The sequence below is a fragment of the Paramisgurnus dabryanus genome, chromosome 1 (genome assembly GCF_030506205.2).
Source record: "Paramisgurnus dabryanus chromosome 1, PD_genome_1.1, whole genome shotgun sequence".
NCBI lineage: Eukaryota > Metazoa > Chordata > Actinopteri > Cypriniformes > Cobitidae > Paramisgurnus > Paramisgurnus dabryanus.
This window is the reverse complement of record NC_133337.1, coordinates 68,760,176-68,772,787: the sequence shown is the minus strand read 5'-3', so window position 1 is coordinate 68,772,787 and position 12,612 is coordinate 68,760,176. Positions and strand designations below refer to the sequence as shown.

The 12,612-nt window shown below is 37.9% G+C and overlaps 1 protein-coding gene across 6 annotated transcripts in view; it reads left to right on the top strand.

Annotated features, from left to right (window-relative positions):
* tanc2b (tetratricopeptide repeat, ankyrin repeat and coiled-coil containing 2b) overlaps positions 1-12,612 on the top strand; it is a 110,645-nt gene that overhangs the window by 87,134 nt on the left and 10,899 nt on the right. For 4 of the 6 annotated variants that reach the window (XM_065253438.2, XM_065253437.2, XM_073815887.1 and 1 more), the window contains 9 exons: positions 1,288-1,413; positions 2,151-2,186; positions 4,118-4,399; positions 4,990-5,111; positions 8,380-8,611; positions 8,764-8,933; positions 9,043-9,650; positions 11,952-12,060; positions 12,146-12,268. In XM_065253438.2, the coding sequence (XP_065109510.1) occupies positions 1,288-1,413; positions 2,151-2,186; positions 4,118-4,399; positions 4,990-5,111; positions 8,380-8,611; positions 8,764-8,933; positions 9,043-9,650; positions 11,952-12,060; positions 12,146-12,268 (1,808 nt within the window). The remainder of the gene's footprint in view (positions 1-1,287; positions 1,414-2,150; positions 2,187-4,117; positions 4,400-4,989; positions 5,112-8,379; positions 8,612-8,763; positions 8,934-9,042; positions 9,651-11,951; positions 12,061-12,145; positions 12,269-12,612) is intronic. The other 2 variants (XM_065253443.2, XM_065253439.2) reach the window with 1 other exon arrangement.

Below are 12,612 nucleotides of genomic sequence, written 5' to 3'. Positions count from 1 at the left end.
AATGTACATTGGTACCAAATGTATATATTTCTGTACATTGATGGTACCATTATTACTTTTTAAAGGGTTATAATCTGAGTGACAGGTTTTGTATCATTTTTTGCTTTTTAGAGTGTACAGTAAGTATGTAGTGTCCTGAATTAAGTGTACTTGTACCAGAAGAGTCTAAGCATTTAGGTCCAAACATTCATTACAAAAAAGGACACCAGAATCATCGTAATACAAATGAGAGTAAATTATCAGTCTCTATCTCTAAAGGTTCATGGTTACCCATCAGGGTCATGCTTAAAAACATGAAATATGTTCTGATTGGCTGTCATTGTGTCACATCACACATGTTGTTTATTATGTGTTGCCTATACATTATCCCTGAAAACTGGCATCAGTGTTAAAAGCCAGAATTTTTTATGAGGATAATGGCATGCATTTTTGCCATGTCCTTGTTCTGGATTTCATTGGATCTTTGTGGGGCAATGGAAAATGAAAATGTAACACTACAGATCACCTCACCCTTTCATTTCCTACTGAAATATGGATGTTTACTGTATGAGGAATTACTGGGTTTTGCTATTTTATCTTTAATTCGTATTCGTAAACTGTCCACTTTAACCCCCACCCTTGTGTTAGAGATGTTTAACTGGCTATGTTTTGATAATTTTGATGAAATTTTTCTGAAGTAATTGTGGTACCAGTTCAGTATGGGGAACACATACAGTTTTTACTATTATAACTACAGATTTTGTATCAATAAACTTAAAACAGTTGTTGTAGTGCATGGTTCCTCAAATCTACAGAGTTTAGCTCCAACCCTAATCAAACTTACCCACCTATGATTTTCTAGTGATCATGAAGACCTTGATAAGCTTACTCAGGTGTGTTTGATCAGAGTTGGAGCTAAACTCTGCAGTGCTCCGGCGCTCCAGGGTAAGATTTGAGGAACCCTGTTGTAGTGTTTAAGGGTAGATGCAGGGTAGGATTAAGGGATAAAGAATATGGTCATGCATTAATATACGTATTAATAAAACGAAATTGTCAGTGGTGCTTATATTCACAATGCTAAGGTGTTCAGATTCTAAGGTTACCATGGATCAGGCTGTTGCATTCAATTTTCTAAGGTGATCTGACTTTCTAACATATATTTCCTAAGCTGTATGAGTACCATATCTATTTATATCTATTGCATAATAAAAAGTTAGGCCCAATGATGTATTACTTAGGATTTAGGGTTTGTTCCTTAGATGTATCAGACCCCCATAATTATTCCTAATGTGTCTTCTATCCTATTAGCCACCAGTTCAGCCCATCTGGAGGACCTGGCATACCTGGACGAGCAAAGACACACCCCACTGCGCACCTCTCTTCGCATGCCCCGACAAAGCATGGCTGCGGGCCGCTCCGGGCAGGACCTGAGAGGTGAGTGTCATCATGTGTATTCGGTTCAGTTGCTCAGCTTTACATCACCTCAAACCTTTCATTGATGCAGGCTTGCCAATATATTTGGTTTGATTTGTCCATAGACCATCTTCCTGATCAGAAGCTTTGTTTTTCTGTGTTAACCTTTCAGCCTCTGTCTCGTTTACTCACACTTTATCTTTGCAGTTCAAGTGTTTGTACAAGGCAGGGTTGTGTCCCCATCTGCTCTCTGTCTCTGTGTATGTCATGTAACAACTGAGACACTGAGTTTAACCTCACTCCAGGGAACTACATACACAGAGATAAAGGACAAAACAAACAGATTTAAAACAGGCCTGGATGAAAGCACAGTTCAGTGCATATTCTCACACTCTTCATCTGTATTTTTTTTATTGGCTAATTTAAAATCAGACGGAAGACAATTGTATTCTTTCATCATTTAGTATTCATGTTTATAAGGTGTCCCTCCACCTATGCCCCTGGGTAACTGTGTTGTAAGAGAAATATATATTTATTTTCACACCTATATGGCATGCATGACCAGTTAAAACCTGACATGCCCTACTTTTAGTCTGATTATGACACCTTTGTTAAATTGTTTATCACAGTTTATTCCTCAACCATCTCTTACATCTCCTCCTGTCGCCTGCCCTCAGCTACTTTGTTGTTTTTAAGCAGTTCAAGCTCTCCCTCTTTCTCTCTCTCTCTCTCCTGTCACTTGTCTATGCGTGTCTCAGCTTCCGCTAACAGTCATGCCTGGCAGTCTCAGTCACGTAAGTGTGGGTTTTTGCAAAGGCTGTGTCTTTTAACAGTGCAGTGTGAAATGTTTCACTGATAGATGACTAGTACGATGAAGTGTCGTACTATAGTTTGTAATGGGGACAAATTAACAGTGTGCTATATTCAGCCCTGTTCACATTATCTGACGACTACTGGAGGTCACCAGGTCGCTGTATTTTCTTACAGTAACATAAACATTTTCTCCAACTTTCCAGGACTCAAAGAGATACAGTATCTCACGGGTTTCATTGTCTTGATTTCTGTTGTTCGGACATCCACATTGTCTCATCAACAAAAACCTGATTCATCTGTTCCCACTGGTTATGTTTACATGCACAACATTTTTGTCAATCCGACTGAATTTAATGCGATTGCAGGTTATGACGGTGCAGTTTACATGTACTCCAAACATTGCAATCTGATTAAAATGTTTGTTAACATGTACATTCTATATAAACAAAACCAAATGTCAGCGCAAGCGCAAAGCCACGGTTGCCAGTTTCGCGTATCAGTCCAATAGACATTCTCACAATGACTATTCACAGCCCCAAATACCAATGACTTAAACAAAATCCTTTCTTCTTTTAAAGAGCCCAAATCTGAAGTTTGCAAAAAAGCAGAGGACATGGCAACGCATCTCTCGTCGAGTTCAAGCTTTATCTCTGGATAAATGTACAAAGTCAAAGTTGAGTTGGAGAAAGTTGTTCTTAAGAAGTTTTCAGATATAGGCAAAGAAAACACAATTTTCAAAAGGCTTAAAGCTATTTTATTGCTTTATTGTATGTTATAAAAGACATGAACGCTGCAGAATGTACAGCGCATGACCCCATGACCTTACGTGTTGCCATGGCCTTGCTCTTGCATATTTCTTTGACGAGAATCATGTGATACATAAATAAGAGGTAAATATAAGACTTGAACTTAAACACAATTCTTGCACAGGGTATTTTTGCATTCGATTGAGAAAATACTATGATTCATGCGTTTACATGCATACTTTTCTCCTGCGGATCAGATCACAGATTGGAATACACCACCCCCTTCAATACGATACAAATTTGCATCAGATCGACCTCAATCGTATTGATTAAGATGTTTACATGAACGCTTTTCAATACGATTGAGCCATCAATACGATTACAAATGGATTATTTGGTCACATGTCACATAAATATCTCACCAAAATTTGCAGTTAGTGTGAACAGGGCTTAAGATGTGGGTGTGTTTGTGTCTTTCTATTAGTATCTGTTGATTGTATTTTGAGTTATTTGTTTGTTCGTGAACCCCTGAAACCCTTGGGTGCATGTACAGTACCGACTGCTTAAAAGTTTAGGGTCACTTTTGGTTAAAGTGTCTTAAAAATATTTTCATCTGAACATGTTTGCATAAAATGTTGGCAACATAAACACTAATCTGTTTTTAAATTACTGAGTTTGATTGAATAATAAAGAAAAACAGTCAATAAGGGTTTGACCTAGAATTTTTTTTTAAAAGGGTCCCTAGCCATTTGTTGGGCGGTAAACTTTTAAAGCTTATACACTTTTGGAACTAAAGAGTTTATTTTAGTACCTCAGAGGTACATACTGGTACCAAAAAGTGCCTATTAATACTTCAATGGTGCATATTGGTACCAAATGTATACAAGTTTATACCTAAATGGTTCATATTAGGACCTTTTTTAAATGTACTGCCCCAGTGATAGCTTGGGAACAGTTTTGCCCCTTTTTTCCTGAGAGTGACAGTGCACCATAATCTTTCTTTCTTAATTCCTGAGGTTACATTTGTGATATTTCATAGCTTTGATGAGTTTACTGTTATTCAAATTTGTGCAAAATAAAAGAATGAGTAAGTGACCCTAAACATTTCAGCTGTGTCTAAATGGGAGGGTTTTTATTTATTAACTTGATATACTTTCTGTCCACAGTGCGACTGGCTCCATACAGACTACAGGAAATAGCACTAAAGCCCTTGCTTTTTGAAGTACCTAGCATCACCATGGACTCAGTGTTTACTGGCCGTGATTGGCTCTTCCAAGAAATTGATGCCTACCTACGCACCGCCCACTCTGCCACTAATCGCGGCGTGGTCCTGGTAGGCAACATCGGCTACGGAAAGACGGCCATCATCTCGCGCCTTGTGGCTCTCAGCTGCCATGGCAACCGTATGCGTCAAATCGCCTCAGACAGCCCACAGGCATCACCCAAACGTAAGGTTAAACCCTAGCAAATGTGACTTTGTGCCAAATGTATTTTCCTTGACTTCTTATGAAACATTTTCAGTTGCTAACATATAGAAAATTGAAATGAAAGACTGTAAATAGATTTTTCTCACATCGTATGCTCAGCTGTCTTTCGACCATGGTGGTTTTACATTGCACTGAACCTTTTCGATTTCATTTATAAAAAGCTTTAAAATGAAGTGCGTAATTTCTACACTGCTAAATACAGTAACCATGGTTTTTTGTTTTAGCTGTAGTAAAACCATAGAAATTTTCACAAGGATAGGTGGTCGCCGAAGTCAAAAAGAGTATTCTGGTGCTAAGTTTGGCTCAAGTTCCTTCTTCATTAAAAGAAACAATTCTAGTAGTCAATCAAATCTATTTTATTTGTTTGCTTTATCATCAACAAAGGTTTGAGTTATTATTTATGTCAGTACAGTAGGATAAGACGAGACACATCAAACTTTAATACCTAGAGATTTGTTCAAATCTTGCCTAAATATATGTAATGTGGAGGGAGAGAATGTGTCATTTTTTATGTGATTGGAATTAATCATGATTTATTTGTATGTGGTCAGATGGCGACGGGATCCCTCTCACACAGCCGCAGCCTTCCCATGGTACACTGAGTGGAAGTTGCCCTGGAACTCCCGAAATGAAGAGGAGACAAGAGGAGGCCATGAGGAGGCTTGCGTCACAGGTACTAACTCAAGTTCTCACATTTTGCCTGCGTCTCAATAATAAATACACAACAAAAGATTTTGTTGATTACTAAAATTGCTTCTTTTGCACACACACGTCTCAACCTGTCCAGGCTTGCCATCTCAATCTCAGCTATTGCATTATGCAGATATGTTTTAAAAAGAAAATGTAAGTTTGCCAGTGAGCCTCATAAAATATTTATTCAGGCAGAAAGCAATTTCCTTGGCAAGCTATTAGATCCAGTTAAGTCAATGCATTAATAATCAACTTTCTCTCTCTCTCTATCTCTGGCCTTTCTGGGTGGTTTAAATTCTTTGAAAACATTTGTATGAATGAATTTGTATTCTAATATGGTTCATTCTCTGTGTATGATGACCGCTGACAGCTCCATCACCTGTAGTTTGATTTGTGTAGCTTTTTTCTCTGTTGCATTCAAAGAGCACTGGACCTAAATTATAGTTTTTACAGTTAGTGTTTCACACCTCAATTGGTTTCATTAAGAGGTCTTTTTGGAACTGTTCTTTATATTTTTTTTCTTGTGCACCAAACTAAGTAAAATATGCAGTAAATAAGTGCAAATATGCCCTCTAATTTCTCTGCAATAAAGGAACAGATTACTCATAATTTTGAATTCATTTATTTCACTATTTAGCTTTTTTCAAACCCTAAAAAACAAAAAAGGAACCCAAAATAATTTTATTTTCTGTAGAATAAGAAATCTGTCCGAAATTGCCTACCTACATACTGTGCAGTAGGCAAAAATCAGTATGCGCGGCAAGTTGTATGACCAATTTCAAAGTATTTGAAAATACTTTACTATCATGTGTAGGCCAAGCGAGCTGATGAGCCGCCCAATTCCAAAAAGTGAATATAATAAAAAATACCAAAAATATGTGAACCGAGCAGCTCTTTAGTGCTTTAGGTAGAAAGAAATAATTTAGCTTCATGATTTTTTAAACCCTGAAAAAAACAATTCCCCATTGAGAAGTTATCTCGTCAATTAAGAGAAAACGCTTCCCTGCCAATGACGAGTTTTTACAGCAATCCCTATTTCCACTAATATCCAATAGGTAGCGCTCTTACACAACTTATAAAACACTACAGTATCCATTGATTCAGAAACAGTAAAAACTGTGTATGTTTTGATCATCACTCTGAAACTGATTTCTAAGTACACATACAAAGCGTACTGTTTTATCTAATTCAGTATATAGTGTCACTGTCTGCGATTTCGGATGCAACATAGGTCTGTCCAGCAACAGTTTATATTGTACGTCATTTTAAAGGTCCCATTCTTCCTGTTTTTTTTGACGCTTTGATTGTGTTTACAGTGCACAATATAGCATGTATTCATGTTATGTGCATAAAAAGCGCAGTATTTTTCACACAATTTACTTTATTATTTACTATTTTCACTGTCATCAAAACAGGCTGATGTCTTCCTTGTTCAATGAAGTCCCTCCCTAAGAATTTTGTAATTTGTTCTGATTGTGTGGCTGGTTCAGTGTGTTGTGATTCGACAGCAGCTTAGATAAGACAGTGACTGGTGTATTTCTGTGGGCAGATGTTAGTCAGAAACTCTTATATTGACATCATTTAACCGGGAAGAAGAGGGCTGTGATCCAAACCGGACGTTCTCTGTAGTTTATAGAAAAATGAATTCTGTTAAAGAAAATATATATCTTGGCATTAACCTTTGAGCTTTATCATTTTGCAGGCATTATTTATGCTCAAACAGCAACATTACACACTAACTAAACTTTAAAAAATGGGATCACGAAAAACTGCCTCTTTAAAGCTCCAAAAATGAGCAAACAAATTCCATAGAATGTAGTTTTTTGAAGACTAAAGTGCAAAGTGCACTTAGTATGAACTTGATCAGCCATCATAAGCGCTGACAGGCCTCCAGCCTAACTGCTACACATTACAGTAATAACCTGCCTCTCTCTTTCTATCTTCTGCTGCATTATGAACAGCTTAAAGCCTCCTACTCTTCATCTTCTCACTTATTTCAGAAGTGTTATGAACATTAGGACAGATGAAGGTGATATTGTAGCTGGGAAGGTATCACTATATTATGCTGATTATTTTTACACATAAGGCCTTTATGCAAAATTATTTTTTTACTTTATTTCTGCTGGTGGTTGAACTGGTGGTTATGTCAGGTAAAATTAACATTACTGAAAGACACTAGAAACCAGTCTCTCAATGCATATTAAACAAAATTTATTTTGTTTTTCGTTCAGAAAAATGAAATCCTTAAAATAATGCTTGTGTAACCTCTTCTTAAATAGGAGTTATATCTGTTTCGTATCACCAAAATGATTTTCAAAAAAGATATGCAAGTTCGACATCAACTGGGTGTTTTGGCATAATTTTTTGTGTGCATTAGGGTAGTTTTGTTTCGTATTCACAAATAAATGTAATTGCTGTGTTTGTCTTTGTGAAAATTTTAGTTTATGATGATACTGTAGCCTTAGTTTTATTGTTCTGCCAATATTATCTCACCCAAATGGTTTTGAGGAGACACTGCCTGACTGTAATCCTCACAACATGCCAAACTGATCTAAATTTGTTGTGTTTATGTGTAGTCTACATTGTGTCCTTTTGTAAAGCTGCTTTGCGACTGTGTAAACTGTGAAAAGTGCTCTACAAATAATTGTGAATTGAATTGAATGATGCTCCTTTAGGGATCAGTGGTAGAGCATTGCATTAGCAGTGTTAAAGGTCATGGTTTCAAACCCAGGTAACACACATAGTGATGAATGTATACCTTGTAAATAATGCACTGCAAGTCGTTTTGGATAAAAGTGTCTGCCAAATGTATAATGTAAATGTATCAATCTTAATTTAGAATGAGTTACCCTGAACCGCCTTACTGTGACTTACAGTTTCAGTCCTTTAAATAATGTATTAAGTGAGCTAATTAAACTAATTACTACTTTAATAGAAACAGTTAAGTGCACTTGTCCAAAAGATATGCGTCCCACAGAAGCACTTGATGAAAGACTTGTCACGGTCCTGTTCCAGACTGAGAGAGAGTTTGCAATTCAGCAATGTGCCATTCACGTCTCTCACGGGACAAATAAAGAGGCACAGCTGCTGTCCGGTATCTTTTCCTACTTTGAATTTGGGCTCAGTTGTCTCATGGGAAATGTTTATCATCAATATCTTACAGACGTTCTCATAATAATGCTGTAATTACAGCCAACTGGCTCCAGATCAGGCTTTTCTAACACTCATCTTCTCTCCTCTGCCCCCTGCAGGTTGTGGCATATCACTACTGCCAAGCAGATAACGCCTACACCTGCCTGGTGCCGGAGTTTGTACACAATGTGGCAGCACTACTGTGCCGCTCGCCACAGCTTGCCGCATACAGAGAACTGCTGCTGAAAGAGCCTCACATACAGAGCATGCTCAGTCTGAGGGCCTGTGTCCAAGATCCACCCACAGCTTTCAGACGAGGGGTGCTGGAACCTCTGGATGCACTTTATAAAGGCATGAAAGCTTAAACATATCCACACATACGCTTCTACATGAGCATGCAATTGATATATTAGGATTGGTGTGTTTGCATTTGTATCTTGAATGTAAAATACCAAATTATTTTTTTTTTAAATATGAAAGTTTCGTTTCTGTTTATCTTTCAGAGAGGAAGATCACTATTGAGGAAGATCTTATCATCCTCATTGATGGTCTAAATGAGGCTGAGTTTCACAAACCTGACTATGGTGACACTATCGTCTCTTTCCTATGTAAAACCATCAGCAAGTTCCCACCGTGGCTCAAGCTTGTGGTGACTGTCAGAACCTCCCTGCAGGTAAAAACAAGCACAATTCAGATGTATGCCACTTAAATCTCTGAAAGGTCATAAACCATTTTAGCAAAATATATTTAACACAGATGTTTTCTTCACATCATTCTTGTAGGAAATTACCAAACCTCTCTCCTTCCACCGAATTTCTCTCGATGCCCCAGAGGAAAATGACGCCATTGACCAGGATTTGCAGGGCTACATCCTACACCGCATTCACAGCAGTGCCGAGATCCAGAACAACATCTCCCTTAATGGCAAGATGGACAACACCAGCTTCATTAAGCTCAGTTCCCACCTCAAAGCACTCAGCCAAGGCTCACTTCTTTACCTAAAGCTCACCTTTGACCTGATAGAACGTGGATACCTGGTCCTCAAAAGCTCGAACTACAAGGTAGTACCAGTCAGCCTAGCTGAAGTCTACCTTCTGCAATGTAACATGCGCTTCCCGACACAGTCGTCCTTTGAAAGGGCGCTGCCGCTACTCAACGTGGCCCTGGCCTCGCTGCACCCTCTTAATGACGAACAGATTTATCAAGCCATCAATTCCGGATCACTGAAGGGCACCCTGGAATGGGAAGACTTTCAGCAGAGATTGGAGAACCTATCCGTGTTCCTAGTGAAAAGACGAGATGGAACGCGGATGTTTGTGCACCCTTCGTTCAGAGAATGGTTGATATGGAGGGAGGAGGGCGAGAAGACAAAGTTTTTGTGTGATCCCAGGTTAGCACAGTCAAAAACATTATCTTACATATCTTTTTTTGGCAGATGTTTTTACACCATTGGTGAATAATTTCAATAAATTAACTCAGAAGAATATTTTCTAAAAAAATGTTTTTATAGTTTGCTTTTCTAAAGGAGTTTTGAGTCTTGTTAAGACTAGCAAACCAAGTTGATTTAAAGGCCACCTATTATACCCAGTTTTACAAGATGTAATATAAGTCTCAGGTGTGCCTAAAATGTGCCTGTAAAGTTTCAGCTCAAAATACTCCACAGATCATATACAACCTCAAATCAGAAAAAGTTGGGACACTGTAGAAATTGTGAATAAAAAATGAATGGAATAATTTACTAATCTCATAAACTTATATTTTATTTACAATAAAATAAAAATAACATATCAAATGTTGAAAGTGAGATATTTTGAAATGTCCTGCCAAATATTGGCTCATTTTGGATTTCATGAGAGCTACACATTCCAAAAAAGTTGGGACAGGTAGCAATAAGAGGCCAGACAATTTAAATGTACATATAAGGAACAGCTTAAGGACTAATTTGCAACTGATTAGGTCAATTTTCAACATGATTGGGTATAAAAAAGCCTGTCAGAGTGGCAGTGTCTGTCAGAAGTCAAGATGGGCAGATAATCACCAAATCCCCCAATGCTGTGGTGAAAAATAGTTTTCTGAGTTTCTCAAAGAAAAATCGCAAAGAGTTTGAAGTTATCATCATCTACAGTGCATAATAGCATCCAAAGATTCAGAGAATCTGGAACAATCTTTGTGCGTAAGGGTCAAGGCTGGAAAACCATACTTGATGCCAGTGATCTTCGCACCATTAGACGGACTGCATCACATACAGGAATGCTACTGTAATCGAAATCATAACATGGGCTCTGGAATACTTCCAGAAAACATTGTCGGTGAACACAATCCACAGTGACATTCGCCGTTGCCGGCTAAAACTTTATAGGTCAAACAAGAAGCCATATCTAAACATGACCCAGAAGCGCATAAAGTTGTTATTAGCGCTCATTTCAGAAACCTGCATCTCTGATGGTTTGGGATGGCATGAGTGCGTGTGGCATGGGCAGCTTACACATCTGGAAAGGCACCATCAATGCTGAAAGGTTTATCCAAGTTCTAGATACATATGATCCAATTCAGACGTCGTCTCTCGGGGAAGACCTTGCATTTTCCAACATGATAATGCCAGACCACATACTGCATCAATTCCAACATCAAGACTGCATAGAAGAAGGATCTGAGTACTGAAATGGCCAGCCTGCAATCCAGATCTGTCACCCACAGAAAACATTTGGCGCATCATAAAGAGGAAGATGCGACAAGGAAGACCTAAGACAGTTGAGCAACTAGAAGCCTGTTTTACACAAGAATGGGACAACATTCCCATTCCTAAACATTGGTCCTCCTCCAGCTGTTCCTTATATCTACATTTAAATTTTCTAGCCTCTTTTGCTACCTGTCACAACTTTTTTGGATTGTGTAGCTCTCATGAAATCCAAAATGAGCCAATATTTGGCATGACATTTCAAAATGTCTCACTTTCTACATTTGATATGTTATTTATATTCTATTGTGAATAAAATATAAGTTTATGAGATTAGTAAATGATTCCATTCTTTTTTTACTCACAATTTCTACAGTGTCCCAACTTTTTCTGATTTGGGGTTGTATTATAGCATGTCCAAAATGACACTATTTGGGTGGGAGAAAAAACATGCTGTTTTCGTGTGTGTACCTTTAAATGCAAATGAGCTACTTCTCCTCACTCAATTACCACAGCAAATAATGAGCCCTTTCAGAGACCCCAGTTTCTCACTATTGAGATATGGAGAACAGCATACAACTCGATAAGGGTGGAAACTATGGTAATGCAGGACTGTCAGCCAGTGGCCATTGGCGGGACATTATCAGTGTGATGTCACAGTAACAATAGAATCTAAACAACATGTCTACTGAGACTGCTTTGGTTTAATTAAAAAAGAGTGGGGGGGGTTCATTTGTATGATGGTTGTGTTAACACACTGCCAACACACATTCATGTCCAAACACTTTGTAAAAGTGGATTTTGAATAATAGGTTCCCTTTAAGCGATAAGTTGGGAGTATTATAAAATCTGACCTTTAGGGATGTAAGTGATGCTATTCTGAGACACACATGCCTACTAATAAAGAAAATGTATGTAATAATTTGTGTACCAGATGTGGCAAAAAGTTACATTCAGACCCGGCATACAACTCTTCTTCACATTATAAATGTGCTCTGTTATGTTTTTTTTTAGGAATGGCCATACTCTTTTGGCTTTCTGGTTCTCCAGACAAGAAAACAAACTAAACCGACAGCAGACAATTGAATTGGGCCACCACATACTTAAAGCACACATATTCAAGGTAAAAAAAAATATTTGATAACAGATACAATATTGATATTTTACAGGTAATGTTTTAATGCTAAGACTTCTTTCCTGTAATGTAGGGCCTGAGTAAAAAAGTAGGAGTTTCTTCATCCATCTTGCAAGGGCTGTGGGTCTCATACAGTACAGAGAGTTTATCTACTGCTCTTTCATCGCTGAGAAACCTTTACACCCCTAACATAAAGGTAAGTCACCAGACCAAATCAAATTCAATTAAATCAAATGAAACAATGAAAGCTCAAACTGTGGAGAGTCTCCGGTGAAACAGGAAATGTGACATAACTGCTGCTAAAACAAGAGTTAATATCAGCAGGGCATTTTAACATCTGAAGGGGTTAAATACTGGTGCAGTGATGTCTTTTTCCTCTAATCATGTAAGACATCATGTATGTTTTCATTTAGTGGCAGATTTATTTATTGGGATATAACTTGTGGAATGTACTTTTAACTATAATGTCTATGTTTAGTGAGAGATCTTTTCCTGATGCGGTGATCACAGACATTAGATTCAATTACGCAGGGTACCGGG